The sequence below is a fragment of the Saimiri boliviensis genome, chromosome 1 (assembly GCF_048565385.1).
Source record: "Saimiri boliviensis isolate mSaiBol1 chromosome 1, mSaiBol1.pri, whole genome shotgun sequence".
Lineage (NCBI taxonomy): Eukaryota > Metazoa > Chordata > Mammalia > Primates > Cebidae > Saimiri > Saimiri boliviensis.
Genome location: NC_133449.1, coordinates 6735891 through 6761376, shown reverse-complemented (window position 1 = coordinate 6761376; position 25486 = coordinate 6735891). Strand labels below are relative to the sequence as shown.

Below are 25486 nucleotides of genomic sequence, written 5' to 3'. Positions count from 1 at the left end.
GACCAAGGCGGCAGCAACAGCTGGGGCAAAGTGGAGAGGCTGGGAGAGCACGGGCACAGCAGCCCACAGAAGTCCAAAGTGAGCCTGGAGGAGCAGGGAAGACACAGCCACCAAGTCCCACACTGAGGCTGGCCCAGGTTCCCAGAGCACTGGGCCTTTGGCACCTCCAGGGCACAATGGCATCAAGGCATCTGACTGCCAGCCCCACCTGAGGCCCCAGCCAGTAGCCAGATCAAGCACCAGCTGCATGGGGCGAGAGCCTGCAGGGGCTCCTCCCTGGGCTTGGAGCTGCCCCAGCCGACACCACGTGGGCTGCACGTGGGCTGGCTGGGCTGAGTCCTGTTCCTACCGCAGATTCCAGAGCAAAACATGTGAGGATGGTAAGCCTGAGCATGTGGGAGGCTCAGCACTCAGCAACAGCCAGCCAGAGTCCTGGGGGAACGAACTCGCTCCCACCCGGTACTCACCTTCTCTACAGGTAAACTGCCAGAGCTGGGCAATGGTCCAGGTTCCCACCAAGCTGTGACTCAGTTTCTACCAAAGTGCATACACCACGTCCACTCACACAGTGGCTGTGCAAATGCCGGGTCCCCCAAATCAGCGCCCAGTCATCCCCCTACCTACAGCCCCGGGGAAAATTAAGCGCAAAAGAGGAATGCAGCCGGGCGGTTTCTATGCTGTGTGGAGAGGGGGCCATAGGTGTTGCTATGAGTTGAATCGTGTCCCCCCCAAAAAAACAATATGTGAAGTTCTAGCCCTCTAGTATCTCAGAATGTGACCTTCTTTGGAAACAGCATCTCTACAGATCAATGAAGTTAACATGATGTGACTAGGGTGGGCTTTAATCCCATATGGCTGACGTCCTGATAGAAAGGGGGGATCCGGACACTGGCAGAGGACGGGGTGAAGCAGCACAGGGAAGAGGTGGCCGGAGGATGATGGAAGACTGCAGTGATGCATCTATGTGCCCAGGAATGCCGTGGGTAGCCGGCAAACCCTAGAAGCTGGACAAGGGCAGGGGGGACTCTCCTGCAGATTTCAGGGCAGGCTGGGGCCCTGCTGACACCTTGATTTCAGAATCCTGACCTCCAGGACTGAGCCAATATGTCTCTGCCATTCTGAGTCTCCCGGCCTGTAGTGCTTTGTCACAGCAGCCAGAGCAGATCTGGAAGGGGTGTGGATTCTAGCCATGCAAGGCCACGTGCAGAGAGAACAGTCAAAGGAGCTCGGACCAACTGTCTAGAGCAGAGGGCGGCACGCCACGGCCCTTGGGCAAAACCTGGCTTCATCTCTGTTTTGTGTTGTTTATCCACACAGCTTTATTGGGATATAATTCTAGTACCATGCAATTCAGAAATTTAAAGTACACCCATTCGGCGGTTTCCAGTGCGTTCACAGGGTTACACAACCATCACCGGCCACTTCTCCCACCTGCCTGTGTAAACAGTTTCACTGGAACACGGCCAAGGTAACTGGCTGACGTCCTGGCGGCTGCTTCTGTGCTGCCAGGTGGAGCTGACAGTTGCAGCACAGACCTGCGGCCAGGGAGGCCAAGAATGCACAGCATCTGCTCCTGACTGGAGGCGTGTCTTATCCCTGGCTGTGGACGCCCACACGCTTTGCCACGTGGTCGGCATTTAAGATTGTGGAGGAAGTGCAGCTGTAGGTGGACCTCGAGCTGACAACTGCCTTAAGGCTGAGTTTCTCCATCTTTTGGATGGGGCTGACACACGTGCCTCAGAGGCTCTCCCAGGAAATGCGGTAAAGGAGACACAGGCTTGAGCCCTTCACGCCCCTGGAGGAGCAGGCAGGGAGCAGCGGGCAAAACGCCTCCTGCCGCTAACCCCTCCCAGCGTCCCCCTCACTCAGCACGAGATCTGGGGTCGCTCTGTGGCCTGCCAAGCCCTAAAGAGTCTGTGCCTACCATCCCTCTGACCAGCTCCCCGTCCCATCACCTTTAGCTGATTTATTAGGTTCTGGGGGCTTGCTGGTTTATCATCTCTGCCCCCAAACAGAATGTAGGCTCTGTAGGAGAAGGGCGTATCTGTCTCATGTACCATTGTATCTCCAGCTACTAGAACCCTACCCAGCACACAGTAGGTAATAAACATGTGTTTAAAGCACAAGTTAATATTCACCAACATGAGGGTCCTTTATCAAATCCAAAGTCTGCACAGGCATTACCACCTCGGGCAGGGGTCCCCAACCCCTGGGCCACAGACTCGCAGTGATCTGCGGCCTGTTAGGAGCCAGGCTACAAGCAGGAGGTTAACAGTGGCGGGGGTGGTGGGGAGAGCAAACCAGCGAACCTTCATCTGTATTTACAGCCACTCCCCATCATTCACATTCCTGCCTGAGCCCTGCATCCTGTCAATCAGCAGTGGCATTAGAGTCTCACAGGAGCTCGAATCCTGTTGTGAACTGCACATGTGAGGGATCTGGGTTGCGTGCTCCTTATGAGAATCCAATGCCTGATGATCTGTCACTGTCTCCCATCATCCCCAGATGGGACCATCTTGCTGCCGGGAAACAAGCTCAGGGTTCCCACGGATTCTAGATGATGGTGAGTTGTGTAATTATTTCATTATCTATTACAGTGTAGTAATGACATAAATGAAGTACACAATAAATGAAATGTGCTTGAATCATCCCAAATCCATCCCCCTTCCCAGTGTGTGGAAAATCCCCCCTTTCTATCAGTGTCTTTCTCGAAGTGAGTCCCTGGTGCCATAAAGGCTGGGGACCACTAACCTGGGGAATTTTTCCACCCCTTCCCTGTTATCCATTCCTGTTCCTACCTTGCTTATCTCAGGTTCTCCAGAGAAAGCTCTTTGTTAAGGGCTATGCAAGGATTACCAAAACACAGTCAGCAGGTCATGACCAAGGCCATGAGTCACGTGCAAGTGATCTGAAGTCTGATGTTGAAGACCCATCAGACAATGGTTGTGATGCACGTTGACACTAACTTTGGGCCAGGGTTTCTGTAAGGATAAGCCTAGATCAGCAAAAACCTGGCAGGAACCACGTGTACTAGCTCTTTCTATCCAAGAGATCTTCATCCTATATATAGGCAAATCTGGACACATTAAAGATACACACACACACACACACACACACACACAAGGTGTCTCTCAGCAAAAAACCAGCAGAAAACACATCTACTAGCTCTTTCTATCCGAGATCTTCAGTTCTTCAGTCTACATACAGGCAAATCTGGAAACACTAAAGATACACACACACACACACACACACACACACACATACACACACATACACACACACACACACACACACACACACACAGTCTCTCTCTCTCTCTCTTTCTCTCTCAGCAAAAACCCAGCAAGAACCACATCTACTGGCCGGGCGCGGTGGCTCATGCCTGTAATCCCAGCACTTTGGGAGGCCGAGGCGGGTGGATCACAAGGTCAAGAGATGGAGACCATCCTGGTCAACATGGTGAAACCCCGTCTCTACTAAAAATACAAAACATTGGCTGGGCATGATGGTGCATGCCTGTAATCCCAGCTACTCAGGAGGCCGAGGTAGGAGAATTGCCTGAACCCAAGAGGCAGAGGTTGCGGTGAGCCGAGATCGCGCCATTGCACTCCAGCCTGGGTAACAAGAGTGAAACTCTGTCTCAAAAAAAAAAAAAAAAAAAAAAGAACCACATCTACTAGCTCTTTCTATCCCAGGGATCTTCATCCTATAGGCAAGTCTGGAAACACTCAAGACACACACACATACTCTCTCTCTCTCTCTCTTTTTCTCTCTCTCTCTGTGAGATCAAACTTCCAGTTGAATCACCTCCTACCTGTGTCCGATGCCAGATCACAGACGCCCGGGAGTGGCCCAGCTTGTTCCGGCAAGGTCCCTTATCGTAGTGTATCAGGAGGAAATCATCCTGTGAGGGCAGAGACAGGCAGAGTGAACGAGGGGTTCCTGCTGAGTTCTGTGAGTATCCCGGCCTTTCATGCGTTTCTTCTCCTGGGCTCACAACAAGTGGAGACGGGGGCCACACAGGGGAAGGGACGCACCCGGGAACACCTGGCCACAACCACTGTAGGCCAGGCTGCTCCTCCCAGGGCCTCCATTCATCACAGAGCCACCTAGAACAGCACAGCCTCGGGCACTAGAGGGAGCCTTGGACCAGCCATCAGGCCCAGCTCTAAGAAGGGCTTCCCTGTGCAGGGGCCACTTCTGAGCTTGTGGGAAAGAAGGGACCTCGCGGAGACACAGGACTACTAAACACACAGGTCACGACTGCTCCAAAGAGCTCCTGCTGGCCCTGGCTGTGTGTGATTCCTCTGCACTGGCATCTTCCCGCTGCAGGGACAGGGCTATTTCCAGGACTGGATGATATGCGTTGTTGCTGGCCCATCCCCCTCCCTCAGGTCAGGCTTCTCACCTAAAAAGTGCTTCCTCTCCACGCAGGCCACTTGATTTTTCTCATGATTCAAGATCCAGGGAGCACCTTCTACATCTTCTGCATCTTCCCAGACCCTCCCGAGTGGGCAGCAGCTCTCTGCACTCCGGCCCTCCTGCTACGCCTCCCTCCCGGCGTTCTGCATCCCACCTCGACTCCTGGAGCTGGGACCCTCACACATATTGGTCTAACTGTGTTCCCCAGCTCAGATTTGGGTACATGGTACCCAAATCTCAAGGACTACCCGCTGGCATGAGGGAAATGCCATTTCTATACCAAACTGTCTGCTCCTCCAGGACCAGGAGGCACCATTTTCAATCCTGACCAATGCAGGAAATGGTGAGGCACCTGGTGCCAAGGAGGGGCAAAGCTGCTGATTCATTTATCCAGGGCTGTAAACAGACAGCGCTTTTTCAGAAAAGAGCAAATACACACAGGGTCCAATGTGCATGAAGAAACAGGAAGTCATTCTTCCGAAAACCAGGAGGAGCAGGAGAGGGGCAGGGGCCTTGTGCTGCTTTCAATCACTCTGATAGGATAGTTCTGGGGCTGCAGCCGGCCGTCCTCTCCTTGTGGGGAGGACATCAACCTTGAATTTGCTGAGTTTCGGGGTCCAGCCTCCTGGTGTCTAAATGCACAGTGAGTGGACAGCATCAGATCCTGGCTGCTACAGCTGCCGTCAGAGGCCTCGGCTGGGAACTGGAGTCCCAGCTACCACCTTGCGTCCGGCTTCGGTGCCTAGACGCCTCATCTGCGAGAGGAAGGGGAGGAGCAGGCGAACACAAAGCCACTTCTGGCCACACCTTTCTCGACTACGAAGCTATTTCTGTCCACTTCCACCACTGTGAGCTCTCTCCTCCTTGCGAACTCTCAACTGAAATTTCCTTTGCACTGATACTAATTTACACACTGAGATGAGCCCATTCTCCATTTTCCCGACTGCCTCTCACAAGGTCTTGCATTGCAGGCTCTTTAAAAGCTTTCGAATTTGTTTTCTGAAACGCAAACCAAATCCTGTGGACTACCCAGTTGAGAAGAGGTTACTGATCTCTGCCAGCAGACACAGACAAGCCTAGCTGCACATCCGTGGGACGTGGACAGCTTTTGGAAGCTGAAGATACTGACTCAGAGGTCTGAGGCGGGGCCCAGTCCTCACACTCCCTAAGTGGTTCTGATCAATCCTGTCCTTGGAAGGCACAGGCCTCTGTGCTGGGGACCAGGCCCCTGATCTTGATACACAGGGCCGGTTGTCTGGGCCTCACCTTATCTTTCCGGCATCTCTGGCCAGGCCACGAGTGAGGTCACATCCTGCTTCATCATGCGCAGGTCTTTGGTAGTAACCTGGCTCGGCACACTCTGTCCTTTCTGGTGAACAAACTCACTCAGCCTCCAAATCCTCAGCTACCCTCAGGCACACAGACCCAGTAACCTGCTGACTCCTCCTCTGGGCCGCCAGGGACTTTACAGCATTAGCCATGCAGCCTCCTTAGAGCAATGTGTCCGATCACGGGGGGCTCGCCAGGGAGAGAAGGAGGTCCTCAAGGTCAAGAACTTCACCCCGACTCTCATCTCACCAGACCCGCACGTCATCCAGCAGAGCAGAGCTGCTGGTGCTCCCCCAGATCTCACCAACAAAATGAATGCTGACTTAAAACGTGCTTTTCTTATCCCTTGATAAAAGCACTCAAATATGGTTTTACATTATAGAAACGACTGACTTGTGATGTTTAGTGGACCGAGGAAGCCCTGGGGCATAACAATCCGGGAGCTGCAGGAATGTAGATCTGTTTCCTGATGGGGATACTTTCCTCCTATTGTTCAAAGAAGTTCTGGGTGGGAATGAAACCACCAGGCAGGCTCCAGGAAGCTGCAATCAGGGAGAAGGTGGGTGAAAGAGCAAATCCCGCAGGGCAGTTCAAGCCCCTTCAGCTTTAAAATGTCCACGTACACTCTGGCTTGACACAGTGTGGTCTAACACGAACAGGTGGTTTTAGAGTTTGAAAGATCAGGGACCGACAGCTGTCCCTTCCTCACTAATTTGAGAAAGATAAACCTCTCTGGCCTTCCTCATTCCAACTCAGAAATACTATGTGTATTAAAGTGAAATGGGTATGCAGAGCAAACTGTATAACACTGATCTGGAACAATTACCTCAATAAATATTCACTATCTACTGCAAAAAAAAAAAATACATAAAAGGAAGAAACTACATGTCCCTGTTTACAGAAAATAGCGAAGGCTGGGCCAGCATTGACAGCTGAGGAGCAGTGAGGATTCAAGGGTAGATGAGCTCGGCCAGGTGCAGAGGAGACAGAGTAAGAGCCATGATGTGAAGGAGGCGGTTTGAAATAGTCACAACACCTGGATGTCTGCATGTGCCAGAAAGCTCTGGGCGAAAACAGGAGAGAAAAGCCAGGGGAAAGGCCTCCCCTCTCCTCTGAGTGCTCTTGGCTGGCTTCAGACAGTGCATTTACGTGCTTGTCCTAAATCACTGTTAATGTCTTTGGTAAAGGGCCTCCACAGTAGACTCCCTTCCCTTCACCTCCGCTCCCTCTGACCACAGGGTCATTTCTCCGCAGCTCTTCATCTGCACAGAAGAACAGGCAACTCTGCAGGCCCTGAGGAGGATGACTCTGATGGAGGAAAGTGCAGCCTGGTTCCCCTCCTCTAGGAAGAGGCGGAGCCTGCGTTAGGGTGGAGGTGGACAGAGAGGGCCTGCCTCAGGGGCTAGGGCAGAGAGGACACACTTTCTGCTGGAAGCAGTAGGCACAGCGGCTTCCCTCCTAGTCCCTGTGACTTAGTCCAAGGCGCCTGGGGAAACCGAACTTCTGTGAGTCCATGTCTAATGCTGTCCCTAAATGACCCGCAAGAGGCTCTGTGTCAAGGCGGAGGAAAGCTGCCGTTTCACTTCCTCCCTTCTTCACAGAAAGTTACAAAGAGTAGGAAGTGGCAGGCCAGCTATTAGATATTGGATCATAACTCAATGATCAGTCTTCAGAAGAAAAAAACTGGAATGCAGTAAAAGGCAAATAAATAAATAAGAATTTGAAGGCCCTAAAAAACTTGGAAAGGCTTCAGATGTCACTCCACAAATCCCCTCCCTACCACATCAGGGCCGGGAGCAGCTTAGCGGGACTTGGGCGAAAGAACACTCATCTTGCCATGCTGATTCATTAAGTTTGCCTAGGAAGGGAAAATGAAGCCTCAACATAGAACATGGTGAGATTTTACCCAGATTTGCTCAGCTACATCAGGTTCTACTATTAATTTAGTAATTTAAAGTTCGCAAAGAGACAAAAGACCTTTCAAAGAAAGGACTCCAAAACAAGCAGTCGAATGTTTTAAGGTAGCCTTTATATTACAGACCTGTTGCCCCATGTGATATTCCATCTCAAAGACACACTCATTTTCTTCTGGACAAATCTCCCAGCCTGTGCTTCATTCCCTCTGCCCATTGGTCTGACCCACTTCTCCTTCACGTTTGAGGCCTGAGGGGACCCATCTCAGCCATTATGTGCCAACTTGAACTGCTCTGAAATAGCCCATGGTATGAACACACTTGCCCAGAAACACTGATAAGAAAGAATTGTCTCTGGGCAGATGAATTGCTAATATCTGAAGCATGGACCGGCTCTGACTGCCCCACAGCTTTATCTGAATGAGATCTGAATGGCTTAATAATATTATTGGATGGACTAGATGCATTCATCCTTGCTGTGCAGAACAGACACAAATATATCACTTCATGACACATGACTTGATTTGCTTGGACTGTCCCTAGCTACAATGGTTTCAATAGATAAATAGGTCTGCTATTCAATTATAGATTTATTTATTTATTTATGAGATGGAGTCTTGCTCTGTTGCCCAGGCTGGAGTGTGATGGTGCCATCTTAGCTCACTGCAACCTGCGCCTCCCAGGTTCAAGTGATTCTTGGGCCTCAGTCTCCCATGTAGCTAGGACTATAGGGGCAAGCCACTGTGATTGGCTAATTTTTTGTATTTTTAGTAGAGACAGGGTTTCACCATGTTGCTCAGGCTGCTCTGAACTCCTGACCTCAGGTGATCTGCCCACCTCGGCCTCCCAAAGTGTTGGGAATACAGGCGTGAGCCACCATGCACAGCCTAATTATAGTTCTTAAAAAAGTATGCACCAATAAACTCTTCTAAAACTAAAATCATAGTTTCATCATTTTGGCAAGATGCCTATGCCCTTATACGGGCAAGGAAGGAGAATGAGAAGCCAAAAAGCAGCACCGGGTGCATCAGGCCTCAACGCTCCAGAAAAGCTTGGGCCTCTGGGAGGGGAGGCTGTGCCCTCCTCTCAGGAACATGGCCCTGGCAGCCACAAACAGTACGGTGTGTTTGAGAAACCTTCAAGCAGAGCACAGTTAGGAGAAGGTTGCCGTACGAGGCTAGAACTTCCATTCTGCTGAGACGTTGATTGCCACCTTTGGAGGTCTGCCCTGCCAACCCTGACTCGGCGACAGATGAATGAATGCAATTCACACACACCAGAATACAGTGAATTGAGTGGGCTAGGGGTGGACGTCAGCTGCTCTCAGAGGGCGACTGCAGCTAACCAACAACTTCTCCCTGTTCTTTCTCACATTTATTCGGTAGAGATTTCCTAACAGAGGTTCTAAGTCAACACACTTGTGGTTAATTAACATCGTTAAAGCAGTGGCTTAATGAAGGATAAAAGATTTTGGTTCCTGGGCCCAGAACAAACACCATGAACAGGTAATACCCCTTCAACCTCCTCATCCCTGGCACAAAGTTTACATGAGTAAATAGAGTAGAGACAAAGGAATATGGGGAACACAGATTTAACTGGGGAAGCTTCTATTATCCTTAATCTACACCCTATGACTTAATGCTCTAACGTAAGAACTGGCTGCCTTCAGCCAGTCTCATTAAAACCTTTCACCCTTCTAAAAGGTTTGAGACTATAATCTTATAACTTCCCTAATATTTCCCTTAATATTTTGCCAATCACCCCAAGTGACTCCCAACATTCTGCCAGAGAACAAAGGGCTTGCACGTTTTCCTGCCCTACAGATGACATGAGTGTCAATGAAGTCTCAAAAGTGGCCCCAAGCCCAACAGCTCCCCAGTCCCTGCTTCTGTCTGTCCTTGTTACCCTGAACACCAGGAAGGAGCCCCAACCAGGAATCCAGGAACCAAATCTGGTGTACTCTGATTTTGTATTTCCAGCAGCCAGGACCATGAGAAATAAATGTCTGTCATTTCACTTGCCTCGTCTATATTATGTCACAGCAGCCCAAACTGGCAATGACAGCCCCGCTTAGACAAAACCTAAGATGGTAAAACCCCTTTAAAACCGAGGCTGGATCCAGAACCTGTATAAAGGGTTTAGGCCCCAGAACTACACGAGTCACAAAGGCTTCTGACGCCGTGGTGCTCATGAGTTGATGTTTTCATAATCACAGGAAAAACATGCAATAGTGTTCCTTCACTGTTACACAGGAGTAAGCACCAAGCTCTCTAGGGAACAGCTGGTCTGTTTTTCTTATTCCAAATCTAAAGCTCAAAGCTCAACGCAGCAGGGTGGAGCTGAGGCAGTACTCACGTCCAGGGACTCCAGGCAGTACCAGCAGAAGGCATGCTTGCAGTTCTTGCACATCATCTGCGCACAGCCTTCGTCTCGCTCGATGTAGACTTTGCACTTGGGGCACCGCTTGATGGGCGCGTCATCCTCTTCCATTTTGAAAGCCGCACTGTGGGAGAAAACTCCGTGAGAACTCGGCACACACAGATCCCAGGAGGGACCCAGTGGCACTGGCCATGCTGGGAGCATTAGGGCCTCAGTTCCACTTCAGGGACTGAGTTCTCTTGGTATTAAATTAAAACAACAACAACAACAACAAAAAAAACAAAACCCAGAAAACAAAGAAATGGAAACTCCAGGAAAAAAAAAAAAATTAACCAAAACACTGTGAATCCACCATTTTGAGCTAGGTAAAATTAAAAAAAAAAAAAAAAAAAAAAAAGCAACATCAACACACATCTAAATTTAGAGATATAGATAAACAAAAGAAAATACAGCAAAAGGCTTCTTATAACGGAGGTATCTGAATAATAGTGTAAGGCCAGATGTTGTGTCCTTATTCACAGAGCTGTCTACTTTCCAAAGGCTTGATATAAATTTTATGTGCTTTGCTGTTATTAAAAAAAAATAAACAAACGCTGCAAATACACACACACAAACACACACTGTTCACTTGGTTAGATCCACCTGGCTCTTCTTACAAAACTGTTACCCTGAGAGGCTGGCTAGGTCTGCAGGGTTAGCACGAAGGGCTTTAAGCGGATGTCAGGGCTGGCTCTGCTACAAACCAGCCGTGGGGAGCTCTCCAAGCCCAGCTTTCTCATCAGCATGCCCGTGAGAGGAGAGACCGTGTGACGGGAGCACAGTGCAGGGGGCAGCTTGTCGGAAGTGCTTGATAAAGGGTAGCAGGAGTTCAACATGGCTAAAGGAAGATAACACAGACATCAGGTACGACTCATCTCACGTTATTAATGTTTAAAAGACAGGTAAGAATATTCCTAAAAGCATCTGAAGGAATAAATGATAAACTGTCAGGAGAAGTTATCACTGATTATTGGGGTGTCCTTGCTATACAGTTTGGACTCGCTAAATCAAACCAGCATCAGCAGGAGAAAATGACTCCTTTGGAGTGAGCAGCTTTTTCAGAATCTAACACATTTATGGGTATATATTCGCTGAAGTATTTTGAGTGCATTCTGGCTGAAGGATCTCTCACAAACTTCCTGGTCGACATGAGCATCGAATGTAGTTTCACTTTAGTGTGAGCTGTCAGATGACTGGTAGTGAACAGTCCTCCACTGGGGGTGTACACTCCAATCAATCGTGATGGTTTGGTCCATTTGTAGAAGGCAACAGAGTGAGAAGCAATGAGAGAAGCAGAATGTCCTCACATTGAGGAGCACAGTCTTCAGACAGACGGATCCTAGCTGTGCTATTTATGTATTATGTGTCTTAGTTCCCTTATCTGCAAAACAGACTAATAAGGCTAATGGCATCGGTCTCTGCAGGGTGTTGTGAGGATTACAGAGGTTGCACATGCTTTGCTCGGAAGCCGGTACATAAGTACCAGGCACTCAAGAAACAGTAGTTATTATTTATAACGATTACTGAACAATAACACAGTCATCACTAGCTCAAACGTTTCTCCAGTTTAAAAGCAAACTGCAGACAAGATCGGGTGCGTTCAGGGTGGTATGGCCATAGACTGGATAAAGAAAACGTGGCACATATACACCATGGAATACTATGCAGCCATAAAAAAGGATGAGCTCATGTCCTCTGCAGGGACATGGATAAAACTGGAAACCCTCATTCTCAGCAAACTGACACAAGAACAGAAAACCAAACACCACATGTTCTAACTCATAAGTGGGTGTTGAACAATGAGAACACATGGACATAGGAAGGGGAACATTACACATCAGGGCCTGGGAAGTGGGGGGTTAGGGGAGGAACCCAGGGGGTGGGGGGATTGGGGAGGGACAGCATTAGGAGAAATACCTAATGTAGATGATAGATACAGCAAACCACCACCACGACACATGTTTACTTAGGTAACAAACCTGCACAATCTGCACATGTACCTCAGAACTTAAAGTATAATAAACAAATTTTTAAAAATAAAAATAAATAAAAGTAAACAGCAAACCAACCTGGTCACACAGAATGTGATAAAGACTGAAGGAAGGTTGCTGCAAGGAGCAAAGGAGATAGCACATATGCAAACATCTCCAGAGGGACGAAGCCCAGAGTCGGCCCCCAGCAAACCTCAGCCTTGGCCTCCTTCTGAGAATGACTTTCATTTTGCAAAAAGCCGGAAGTCATGAGACACCGAATCTGGCGATCAAGGTTGGTTTTCAGGTTAGATAACATTGTTTTGAAAACCAGGCGTGACCTTAAAGCTATGAAACCAGTTTTCTCATGTGACTCACAAGCTAATTTTGAAAGAAATGGCAGGAACAGTGTGAACAGTGTCTCCTGGGGAGAATTTTCAAAGTGAAAACAGTTAAGATATGCAAGTTCTGGTGTACTGCGCCATGCATAAAAAATGTGCATGGTCTAGACAAACAGTTTTCAAATATTCCTTAGTATTTGAATTGCATTGAAAATTATTACTAATAACATTTACTGTAAGCTGAAATTATAAAAGCAGACAAGAGTTTTGACAGTATTATCATGATCTATGTGTAGCCCAGCACCTTGAAAATGTAGGCAGTGATGCTAATGGGTGAAGTGGTCAGGAGCTGGATAAAAGCATGGGTGAGGGGAAGATTAACCTTAAAAAAAAAAGCCAATACAAAAAATAGCTGAGTGTCTTCACAGTTATAAATGGCAGCTGAGAGGCAGCCTCAGTTCCAGGGGGCAAGACGGGGTGGTCAGAACTGCGGGCTTGAGCCCAGGAGGCCCCTCCAGCGAGGGCGGCTCTCTGCTGCTCTGCGCTGGCCGCCAGCACCTCGAGGTAGGCTCGGAGATGCTGGGAATTCAGATTTCCTGGAGAAGCCAGAAATTCCGGGTTTTATGTGACATCTTCTGATTTTTAAATTTCCACAAAATGAAATTTCTGAATTTTGATTTAGACTGTCCTTGGAGAATGATTTAAATGGGACAAGAATGTCACAGACAAAGAAAACTAAGTCATCAGGCTCCAAACACTCACCAGCCCCCATCTAAAGTTTCCAAGCCTCTAAGATGTCAAGTACAAGTGAAGTGTAAGTACAAGCAGTTCATGCTTGCAGCTGCCTGCCCGCTGTGGGCGGGAGGCTCAGACACGCACAGGCCCTGCCCTCGGAGCTCAGCCTGATGGCAGAGTCCGCCCAGTCAGTGGAAGAACTCAAATCCAGTACCTCTGGGGTTGTAATCAATGCAGACGATCTCAGCAGGAACTCAGAGGGTGGAGCCCCCAGCCCTGTCCTGGGAACTGGGAAGCTTGACAATGGGATGTGATCCCCACCTAAAGTGTGGCAGGAGCCCCCAGGGAAAGGAGGAGGGCGGAGCAGGGCGCTCCAAGCACAGGAACAGAGGTTCGCCCGGAAAGAAACCAGGGGTCGGGTGTATGGCAGGGCCCCTGAGAGTCTGGGGCTGGGACAGGCAAGGAGTCCAATGGAAAGGAACGAGAGCTGGGGATAGTGGAATGGGAAGAGGGAAGCGCAGGGAGCAGCTGGTGGGCACACCCTTGGGAGGGCGGTGGGCAGAGTGGCAGCTCCTCTAAGAGGATTGTGGCTTCAACAGGACCAGGGGCAAGTGTCCAGTGGAGCCATGTGACCTTGCAGATTTTGTAGAACAAAAAGGCCTGGGTAGGATCAACTTCCTATGCATCAACCTATGAAATGTCAAGGTACAGAGTGAGGTGCCACAGCATCCTCCAGGGCAAACAGCTCGACTATGGCTGCAGGGGAGGTGGCCTAGGGAGTAAGTAAGTGTCTTCCCACCCCCTTCCAGACAGTATTTGTGATCAGTGCCCCTACTCCTGTTCCTGTTCCCGCACCCCCATTTCAGACAACCTTCAACACAGTGAAGTCTTGGAGAAACTTCAGGCATTGCAGGAATTACAACCCTTAAAAGGAATAAACCACGCATGCATTTGCCATGCCAGCCAAGCCATGTTAAGTATGGTTCTCATGCACCTTTCTATCGCCAGGGCCTCACACAGTGCCTGGTGCATAGTCAGTTCTCAAAAAGAAACGAACAGACATACAAACAATGACAGGCTTGAGTGAGACTCAAGAGGCAGAGTGTGTGTTAGAGTTGCCTGAGCCGCAGCCGCCTACACTGCAGTGGCACTTTTAAGAAGACAGCACACCTGCTTCTCCTGGCCCACAGCCCACGCCTTTGGTGGCAGCTTGTGTACAAAGGGTACCTGGTCTCCCCGGGAAGGAAGGTGATCGGCATGGTCTCCGGGCAGCCCTGGCCAGGGTGCCAGCTGGCTTTGCAGGTGGAGCAGAATTCCATGTGGCAGGCTTTGCACTGCACTGGCTGGGGGGTCTGCAGCCCCACATCCTGGAGCTGACACACAGCCTGGCAGGTGGACGCCGGGCACCACGTCCGACAGGGATCAAACAGCACCTCTGGTACAGGGAGACAAAATGGGCAAATCAAACTTAGGCCAGAGGGTCATGTGGGCTTCAGAGGAAGGAGCCCCGCCAGTGCACGGACAGGGAGGGACACGTCCAGGTAACACAGCAAGCACCAGCAGCCCCAACCGATGAGCTGCCTGGGTCGCCCTTCCGCTTCTGCTGTAGCTCTTCCCAAAGTCTCCCTTCATGCATGGGGGTGGCTAGAAACCTCCAGACACCCCAGGCATCCTTCAGGAATGCTGTTCCTGCCTCTGGAATGCCCTTGGGGCCCTGGGCCAGCCCTGCTTGCCTCTGAGAGTCAGCTCACAGCTCCAAGGCCTCCACGTTCTGGAAAACTTGGCCCACTTGCCTGTCGGGTTTCTCTGAGCAAAGCACATCACGCTAGATCATGTGCCTCCCCGAGGGGACAGCTTTCGGAAGCCAGGCCCTCGATGGCTCCGTGTTGGGCACAGAGCCGGCACCAGGAAAATGCTGTTAGAAGACGGAAAGGAAGAGGGAAGGAAGATAGCTGGACTATTCTTCTAATCAAATGGCTTACCTGCCTCAGATGGTCTTTCCTTCTCAAATCCAAGCCGTAAGTTAAGTACTGAGTGAAACTAACCCTTCCAGGGCCGGATTTTCTCTCTGAATCACAGGGCACCTTTCTAAGAAGCCCAATGTAATGGAATCAACCAAGAAGTTTATTTGTAAAAACAGGACGCCTTCACACACCTTTTTCTTCACATCCCTGTCCAAAAACTGCATTTCTTTACATTATTGGCTGCCTTTTGCAGTGAGCCTGGTTATTCATTTCATTTTCCCTCTTGTCCAGTGAGACGCTGATTTCTCAGAGAGGGGACCCCACGGGGAACAGCAAGGCTCGGCCAGGAAGCTCTCCGAGGCCACGCAACGTGGGCTACTTCCAAAGGCATTCTGGCGGGCCACTGGTTTCTAAGTTCTCAGCAGGGGTCTTCCTGGGAAGAAGTCAGGACAACTGAGTTTCAGAGACAACTTGAAAGGTGATGACGAGTCCTCGCAAATGTGACTGGCAGCCGGGCGGCTCTTGCTCCCCTGCCTCACACATGTGATTCCTACTCGCTGGAATCCACTACAGCCTGGTGCCCTGCGTGGACCCAGACTTCTCCTATACATATAGCCACGGAACCAAAGGCAACGTAGTGACAAATCACCTGCTGGGTGTCCTGACTGTGCACACGCATACGTATGTGTAAGGCCCTGTGTGTTTACCACGTTCCCCAAATACATGGGGAAGCCAGGTTCAGCTCGCTACACACCATCTTGTGAGGGTCTAACTTGGAAATGATCTAGTCATCCAGTCCAGGGGCTGGCAGGCTATCTCTGTAGAGGGTCAGCCAGGAGTCATGTGAGTCTTTGAGGACCACGTTGTGCCTGGGTTTCTGTCGCAATGACTGGGATTGGCTGTTGCAGTGCAAAAGCAGACACGGTGACCTGGAAATGAATGTTCTAGGAAAACAGAGCAGCAGGTCATGGGCTGGTCTGGATTTGGTCCACTGGCCATGGCTGGCTGACCCTTGATCTCACCTGACTGCCCCTGCCTCTTTTTAAAGCGTGAATTAATCAACAGCACAAAACTGTCACATTGCTAGGGGTGGTGGAAGGTGAAGAACTTGATAATAACAAGGAACGCTGGAGCTCAGGAACCGGTACTCTCATCATCTTCATTATGATCATCTAAAATCCCCAGGACACTCCCAATACTCAGTGAATGGACAAAATTAGCTCTTATTTGTTGATAGTTTATGCGTTTGCTGTTCTAAGACTGCTCTTGGCTGTCAGGTCTGACAAGGTGGCTTTCTGAGAAAATGCAGTTGTTGTCTGTGGGTCACATGTCGGGGCAGATGCCTGGGCTTTCCCTATGCTGAGGACCCACAGCGAAGCAAGGAGAGGGTACGTGTGCCAGCCTGGGGCACTGAGCGCAGTATGGAGCAGTGAGGAGGAAACACCAAAGGCAGCTGGCTCCAGTCACGCCCCCATCCCGTCCCGCGATGCCGCCAACAGCTCTGCCTGCCGTGCTGTGGGGTGAGCCCAGCTTTGTCCCTGATGAGGCAGGAGGCCCTGTGTCTGCCCACCCCGCAGAGTGCAAGTGCTCCGGGCACTAAACACCACACCACACGGGAAGAGACATCCTCACAGCTCTTTGCTCTCCTTCCGCTATAGATCTGGGGCCAGACCCAGAAGGGCAGCACTGCCTGCCAGGAACCCCTCCATTCCCACTGCTTTCCCCACCCCTCCTGCGCTGTAAAGAGCTTCTGACATCAGGACGGAGCAGACGTCCCAAAGCCCGGTCTCGGTCTCTTCATGCACGTGATTGTCACGTACCACCCCCTGCCCACCCTCGTGGCTCAACAGTGGGAGATGCTATGACGCACTCTCATCACAAAAGGTCCCCAGGACAGCACGCGGGGAGACCTGGTGAAGGTTTCCATGGGAACGATTTAAATTTTATTAGTTCTGTCCTCATAGAGCTGTGACATGGCACTGCCTGTCCTCACGTGGAGAGATTCGCTGTGGGAAAGCTCAAGGACAAACAGCTGCTCAGTCTGCTGACTGCCAAAGTCCTTCCTGTGCTGCTGGGGACATCACACCCTGTGAACATGGCCCCAGCCGCAGGCAAAGATGTCTATTCACATTCTGCATTATCCTCTCCATGGCTGAGTATCTACATACGTGTGTGTATGAGACATATTTTTATACAAAGCAAATAATATACTTTTTGGCACACTCGAAGAAACTAATCTTAACTCTTATCTCCGAGAATTATATTCATGACAGATTAATGAAGCAGGTCTCTAAGAACTCCCTGCTTAAAAATGCTTAAAATTGGCTGGGTACGGTGGCTCATGCCTATAATCCCAGCACTTTGGGAGGCCGAGGTGGGTGGATCACAAGGTCAGGAGTTTGAGACCAGCCTGGCCCATATGGTAAAACCTCGTCTCTACTAAAAATACAAAAATTAGCTGGCTGTGGTGGGGAGGCTGAGGCAGAAGAATCGCCTGAACCCGGGAGGCTGAGGCAGAAGAATCGCCTGAACCCAGGAGACAGAGATTGCAGTGAGCTGAGATCACACCACTGCACTCCAGTCTGGATGACAAAGCGAGACTCCATCTCAAAAAAAAAGCCAAAACAAACAAAAAAACAAGCCTAAAACTTTTTTAAAAGGTGGCTTTCCTTGACCAGGCTGATGCCCCTGTGGTGAGGCTGATGCCTGGTGGGGTGGTGGGCTTGATCCTGCTGCGAGGCAGCAGCATTTTTAGGAGTTGGCTCTAGCCAGGCCTGATCACTGATGGATAACCCGGAATATTAGTTAATCTCTCTGAGTTTTACTTTCTTTTTAAAAAGTAAAACAAAACAATACACAATGAGATCTGGTATCAGCATTCACGTAGCCAGGCACTGTGCTGGCACAGGGATGAAGGCATGAGGACCCACAGTCCCATCCCTGGCATGGCTGAGCTTCCGGGCAGAGGACTGTGCACAGGAATAACCTTAGCACAGCACCGCTGGGTCTCAGAGGGGCACGGGCGTCAAGAGGAACATGCAGAGAGGGGTCCACGCAGCGAGAGCCATCCACATGCCTCGCTCAAGAATCCGCCCCCACCCAGACTCTAGTGTGAGCCAGTTGCGAGGAGGTGCTCAGAATGAAAACTCAGCTTCCTAGCCCCCTTCCCTGGCTTCCTGCTGGCCAAAGGCCCCAGAGCTGGAGAAGAGGAGACATTGACACTAAAATCAAGGCTGTTACATCAGAGGAGACATTCTAAGACTAAACGGAGACAGTGTGTGCAACATAAACTAACCACAGAACTTTCTGGTAACTAAATGTTTTCAGAAAATCATTGAACTATCTCAGTTTTCTTCCAGGGTGTCCTCTACTTGACTAGATCTGAGAGGCATAGAGACGGTCAACATTTGCTTTCTGATCTTGTCTCCAAACTCTTTGAAGGTGCTGGCTATGATCTGTAGCTATATTCTAGCTCTGACATGCTAGCATTTTATCGAGACAGGCCTTTTATTGTATTAAGTCCGAATACTTAAACAAAACAAAACAAAACAAAACAAAACAAAACAAAACAAAACCTCTAAGATAATGTTAGTAAAATATTTTAAAGTGAGAGGTTTCAGAGTTGATTTTTTTTTTTAACAGAAGCCAAGTTGGCTTCATGTTTATGCAAAAGGAAAAAAGATTTTTTGACTAAGCCAAAGTACTAAAGAAATAACAGTTAAAATTATTAGGTTGGAAAATTTATCCAGCTGCATTTTTAAATTAAATTCAATGTCATAGAAAGTTCATAGTCTTGCAAACAACAGTGTGTTTCTGTCAAGATTCTCTCTGGAAAATATTCTCAGAAGAGCCTCAAAGTCTCAGAAATCCAAATTAATCAACTTTATTGCTCGACATACTGACTTTTGTACCCAATGGCATTATATTAAAGCTTTAAACTGCCCGAAAGCAAATGATATATGACACTTAAATAAACACACTCTTGAAAACAAATTTCGATGCCCTCGAAAATCCTGTTTAGGTTGTTACAAATTAGCTACCTGTTTGTTGTTGTTGTTGTTGCTGCTGTTGTTGTTTTTTGGTGGTTTTGTTGTCATTGCTGTTTGTTTGCTTTGAGAGAGGGTCTCAATATGTTGCCTAGGCTGGACTTGAATTCTTCCGCTCAAGTGATTCTCCTGCCTCAGACTCCTGAGTAGCTGAGACTACAGGTGTGTGCCAATCAGCTGTCTTCAGCAAAAAGCAAAAATAAACAAACAACAGGTCTCTGCATGCAGCTCAACTGGGCGTCTCTGTCCTCTGGTCTACTCTGCCCTGTTTCCATGTAAGCCCATCCTCCAGGGCTGTGTCTCAGTGGTGAAACCCTGCACTGGTCAAGAACGGGAGAGGGAGGGCAGATGCCTGCGATCAAAACTCAGAATCTCCCTGCAGGGTCCTCACAATGATGTTCTGCGTAAGGAGTGTCACCTGCACACATCTGTCACTCTGCTCTTTAGCAGGCGAGCCCGACACCCAGAATAGATATAAAAACAAGGCCAAACAGAGTCCACAGACTCTTTACAATTTCATTGTATGACCCCGAAGTACTTCAGAGAGCAGAGCTAAGGACCTCTCCTGGACATTCCACAGGGCTTAAGGCTTTGCAATATGATCCTGAGAATCACGTTCTGCTCCGTGTACACTGGCCACACTGCTCTCTCAGAGGACCCCTGGGTCTGCATCAGGCCTGCTCCAGCAAGGAGGGCTATGCAGGGCCAGTGGGGGGCTCACGACGAAGGGTCACAGGATGTGGTCCCAAAGTGCTCACTATATTTAGAAATCAGGGCAAGTCAGTTAGCCTCTCTGGGGATCCGTTGATTAGATAATGACAAATGAGCCTTGCAGAATTGTTGTGACACTTACTGGGATAAGCGACTTGTTTATTCATTCAGCTGCTACTATCTAGGCCTGTGTCCAGTGGTAAGTCAGTACAGAGAGGACACCTACAGTCTCACTGTTGTTGGTGGTGGCTCCTGTAATTTCTGCGATGCCTACCCTCATGACTTTTCTCCATGACAGCATCTTTTACAATTTGGGCCAGTGCAAGAGTTTAGCCCTCAAACTTTTAGGCCTTAAGCTGGCTGAAATATAATACCCCATGAGGGCCATCATCTTCAAACCACCCCCAGGAGACTCAATCCCTATAAACCAATTGTTTTCCATAGATTCTCCCTGCTACCCAACACATCCCTAGACAAGGTCTTCCAACTGTGAGCTGTTCAGAGAATTCAGAATTTCTATTGAATTTCAGAAGTTTCATTTACATCAACTTTTTCACTCCTATCAAATGCTGTATAATCATATCTACTAAAAGAAATCCCCACAAAGTTATCCACATTCATACATGGCAGGAACCGTAACCAGCAGATATGCCAGGGCACCTACCTCTTTCAAATTGTAGCTTTTTATATCTTTGCATAATTTCAGCTGCAACCATGCACTCAATCTAAGGAAAAGAAAATACAAACAAGAATTATAACAAGCTGAGAGCTAGGATATAATGCAACGTTCACCCAAACAAAACCCACGTTATTCTGACAAGCTCAGCAGTGAATGCTAGTGCACACCCAACAGCCCAATCTGTTCAACTCCACCTGCCTCGTTCTCCTGTAGGTGGCCCTGTTTGGGGCAGGCAGCATCTGGACAGCTAATTGCGGTTTCTAATCCTTCTTTGATCAAGAGCTCAACATACTGTTTCAGGCACTGAAAGAAAACAGAAAAGTGTCTATAAACATCTTTACCTCCTTAATTCCGAAGAAACCATGATGCATTAAAAAAAAAATGACCAGGCACATGGTTCCATGACAGTGTAATATTTTCACTGTGTAGTCCACAGCAATCAACAAATTTCAGGTTTAGATGTTTTCTTCATTCAACAACTATTTTTATGGGGTAGCTATGCTGTGCCAGGGACTATATGATCGATCACAAAGCTAAGGCTGTCAGTTAGATCCCGGCACACAACCTCAGCAAACACAAGAGCCAAGAATTCTACAAGCAAGAAGAAGGGCTCCAAGGGAGGCTGGGAGGTAGTATTTCTCAAATGCATATGAGATGCAGGCACGACACTAAATATTTTATCTCCCATTGTTTCACTGAAGCCTTGGAGCATTTTTACAAGAAAGGTATGACTGTTCCATTTTTCATATGTGAAAACTGAGTCAGCAAAGAAGGAAGCTGCCAACTTACACAGATAGTATCCAGAGCCTTGATGTGAACCCAAGCTTGCTCAGATAAAATGCCCATGTTCTCTCTGCTGAGAAGCTCAGAAAAAAATGCCCATGTTCTTCCTGCTGAGAACCTGAGTGTATTTGTCCTTCGTCACTTACCTGGCAATTACTACCTACCTACCTTACCTACTCGGGAGCGCTGCTTAAAGCCTGCACTGAGTCAAAAAAGAAAAAAAAAAAAAAGGAAGTGAAAGACATGAAGTAGAGTTAATACAAAGGACTCCATAGTCTTCACTCCTGCTTTACAAAGTCTAACAGAAATCTAGTAGAAATCTAGTGATTCTCTGAAAAGCATATTATAAACAGCAACGAGAAGAAGCAATATGACCTTCACCACCTAGGCTCATCACCAACAGAAACTAGATATAGAGCTTCTTTAAGAACTCAAAGAGCATAGAAAAAGAAAATGATGTGAAATACCACCATGGCATCCCCAGATCAACTTCAAAGTTCATAATAGCAGTAATATTATAATATTACAATAATATTATTAAAATATAATAGCAATTGATCAAGTTACATTTGCTAAGCTAATACCGTCCCACAAAAATGTATAATCCATTTTATTACAAGAATGCATGATTATTACTAATGAATGGGTCCAAACTGAAATCCAAGCACAGTTCCTACCAACTCCATGTTCAGAACAAGCCTGTGAATCTCTTTCTACTATATTTATTTTCCTGATCCGCAATTTAGAGGCAGTTCAACCTACCTCACAGTGAAGTTGTGAGAATCTTAGGCAAGGGAAAATGTTGAGATGAATACACGGAAAGGAGTATATGCTTGATATAAAGAATAATTTGATATAAACTGGTAATTCTCCCCATTCTAGCAAACAAGAATATTTCATTCACTGAAGACTCTAGATTGCAATTTCTTTAAAAAATAGAAATCGAGGCGACCCTCAGAAAGAGCCACTTCCCAAAGCTTTCCTCAAGAGCTGTAACTTCAAATGCAAATTACAATGTTGGTGGCTCCACACTGAGCCCTGTGTTCCAGCCTGCGATCTTTTGTTCTGCCTGGGTTCTGATGATTGTAGTGGTCCTGAACTTAGGTTTTCATGGATAATCTACACTTTGCCAACCTAAGGTTTATGAAGACAGTTCCCAGAGTAGTGAGTATAGATGAGGCCGGGCTTGCAGTTCTACATGAGGCTACAGATGGCATAGTTTTTAGAGATAAACTCATTAAAACCAATGCAAAGACTTTTTTCCAGAACAAGGGAGAGGCAGATGATGAGCAAGAGAGAGAGAAGTCACATCCAGCCACCAGCAGGGCTGCAGCCCACTTCTGGGCAGCTTCCGCCAACATGTTACGTGGCAGTGGCGCTGTGGACCACTAGAGTAGTGAAGCATTGTAACAAGGAGCTGAACAGCTGGCAGAGCAGTGGAACTTTCTGTTTGTGACTGCGTCCCACATGAGGGAGAAAGACTGTAGGTTTCACAGCCAGACAGGCTCAAGCAATCCTTGTCCCTCAAGTCAGAGCTGGGCCAATAGCTCCCTTGACAATGAAAGTGGAATGCCCATCTTCCTGCACTTCTGTGACAGTAAGAAATGAAACCCATGAAAGCATCTGGCAGAATTCCTGGTAGATAGCACCAGCTAAGTAAATTGTGGCTGTTAGCTCTTTTTTTGTCTACTTATGTGATATATCTCTTACAGTTATAGGCATTTAAAAATCCCAAAACCTTAGCAACAAGATCATTATTTTACTTTCTATAATTAAGTTTGTCTAAATTGGGTCTCTGGAGGATACTGGAATGCCTTAGACCAATAGACAATGCTGAAAACACTCACAATATTGTGCAGATCAGTATATAATGACAGAACAGGACTCTTCCTAAGAAGCAAAATACAACTATTAAAACTGGTGTGAAGTGTACACCCATATGGCAACAAGTGGTGAGTCACATCTGGCTCTCAAAGCTTCCCAAGAGTGAACATCATGTGTCATGAGGATGCATCTATCTGTGCAATTTGCAAAATGATTATCTTCTGGGAATATCAATTTGTTCACTATATAAAGAGAGACGAAGTTCCAAGCGCATGATCTTGCATCCATCAAAAACAAGCCAGCTTTCTTCCAGATATAAAGTGGGTCATGACTCACAAGCTATGGTTTTCAATCTAATTGCAAAAAGATGTCTTGAAATGAGCACAAAAATAGGTAAACAGAGAAACTTCTGTAAAATACACAGCCTAATGGCAGACACTGACACATGTTCCTACTATAGCACTAATTATAGATATCAGCAGTCATATGCCTTCTAAGTCGTAGACTCTATGTGAATCGCATTACCTGTGTTAGCTTACTAAACATGCACAAAAAAATCACTGTTATCACGTTCACATGATATATGAGAAAACCAAGGCTCAGAGAAGTTAAGAACAGCTCAAGGAGAAGCTCTAAGGGTCAGACCCACCTGTGGCTGATTCCAAGGCTGGTCAGGTTCTATGTTTGCTTGTTTTAAATTTTGTGCATACCTCCTCTTCAACTGAAAAATTTTAGATGAGCCAGTTTAGAGAGCTAACATACAACATAAGGACTGACTTCAATACAACTGGATTGTATCAGGAATTGTTGAGAGGTTAGCTGCTCATCATCATAAAAGGCAACTATGTGAGATGATGCATCTGCTGAGCTGCTTCCCTCTATGACCATTTTATTATCTATATGTATCCCGTAATACCATGTTGTAAACCTCAAATATATACAGTAAAATTTAGTTTTTTAAGTAAGGACTCTTTCAAAAGCAATCATCCACTAAGTATTTTTTGTTTACTTCATAAACTGTTTTGTAGAACAAGGAATCGTATGCACTTTAAAGAGGCATGGTGTCAGTCAACCCAAAAACATCTCATTTATATGTTCACGTTCAAGCTGCTGCAAATGCAATGATCTGTGCTATCAAGACCTGCACAGCCCTGGGTGGGGGAAAGAGGCATGCACCGATCGTTACCACAATGCACTGTGCTCCGTGCTCTCATGGGGGCCACTTCAAGTGGGTGTGGAGGCTCTCACAGGCCACTACAGGGGTAACAACGAGGGGTCCCGCCTGGGTGGGAACAGGGAAGGTTATGAAAAGTTGGGCAGAGGGTCAAAGGCATTGCAGGAAAAAAGGCATTAGCCACACAAAGAGAAGAAAGGGGTGGGGGGAGTGAGCCACAGAATGTTCCAGGAATTTCATTTTCCACTTTGGTTTCCAACTCTCTGAAACCTGATGAGGAGACAGCACTGCGGATTTGCTAATAACCCTCCGATGCGTCAGAAGTTTCCTGCCAAGGAGAAGCGGCCACAGAGAAATATCTGCCTTGCCTAAAACTACAGCAAGTCTGATTTTTGTCTGCTTTTTCACATGAAGTCCTGTTGGCTACTGATGGCCCTAAACGCAGGAGAAAACGTCTAGAAGCTGTGCTCAGAGGTGCTCATCTGGGATCCTCGATTGATTAACACAAGAATTACATGCAGCCAGGTCCAAATGAAAGCAGCAGGGGCCCATGAACAGCGGTTGAGGAAAAGGACCCTGGAATCACAAGGCTGCCTTGAAATTGTAGCTCACCCACTTAGCCGACATGTGGCTGTAGCATGGACCTTCGTCTCCCAGTGCCTCCACTTCCTGATACTGCAGGCTAAGCTTGGCAGACAGAAAGAAAATCACTCCACAGCTCCAGTGCCCCAGAGACAGTGGTGCTCTGGTGTATTAATCACACACTCCGCAAGGGTTTCTCTCAGCCTTTCTGGAGCCTTCAATAATCCATGGTTTGTTTATATTTCTTCTCTAGTAGATGGTGAACTCTTTGAAAGCAAGAACTATTAATTATTTATCTTTCTATTCCCCATACCTAAGAGAGTGCTGGCAAATAGCAAGGGATGAATCAAAGCTGTGCAGACAGAGGGTGGATGGAAGGTCCTAGAGATGAGTAGAACAGACACAGAGTAACCAGACACCTGGCAACAAACATTCCTGGCCAGCCCAGCAGGGGGCTGGAGCCCTGAGACAGAGGTGTGCTGGCTACACACCACCACCTCAGGGCAATCCCAGCTGGGTCCTGCGCACACCCTGGAGGGCTGCGGTTAAGGAGGCTGGAGGCACGACCCTCAGCACAGCCTCCCGAGGACAGCCT

The 25486-nt window shown here is 48.0% G+C and overlaps 1 protein-coding gene across 6 annotated transcripts in view; it reads right to left on the bottom strand.

Moving 5' to 3' along the window:
* Positions 1-25486, bottom strand: part of RNF144A (ring finger protein 144A) — a 127502-nt gene that overhangs the window by 11146 nt on the left and 90870 nt on the right. For all 6 annotated transcript variants that reach the window (XM_074393618.1, XM_074393627.1, XM_039480627.2 and 3 more), the window contains 5 exons: positions 20727-20831; positions 20514-20574; positions 14356-14563; positions 10020-10167; positions 3815-3904 (listed from right to left, as the gene is read on the bottom strand). In XM_074393618.1, coding sequence (XP_074249719.1) covers positions 3815-3904; positions 10020-10167; positions 14356-14563; positions 20514-20574; positions 20727-20831 — 612 coding nt within the window. The remainder of the gene's footprint in view (positions 1-3814; positions 3905-10019; positions 10168-14355; positions 14564-20513; positions 20575-20726; positions 20832-25486) is intronic.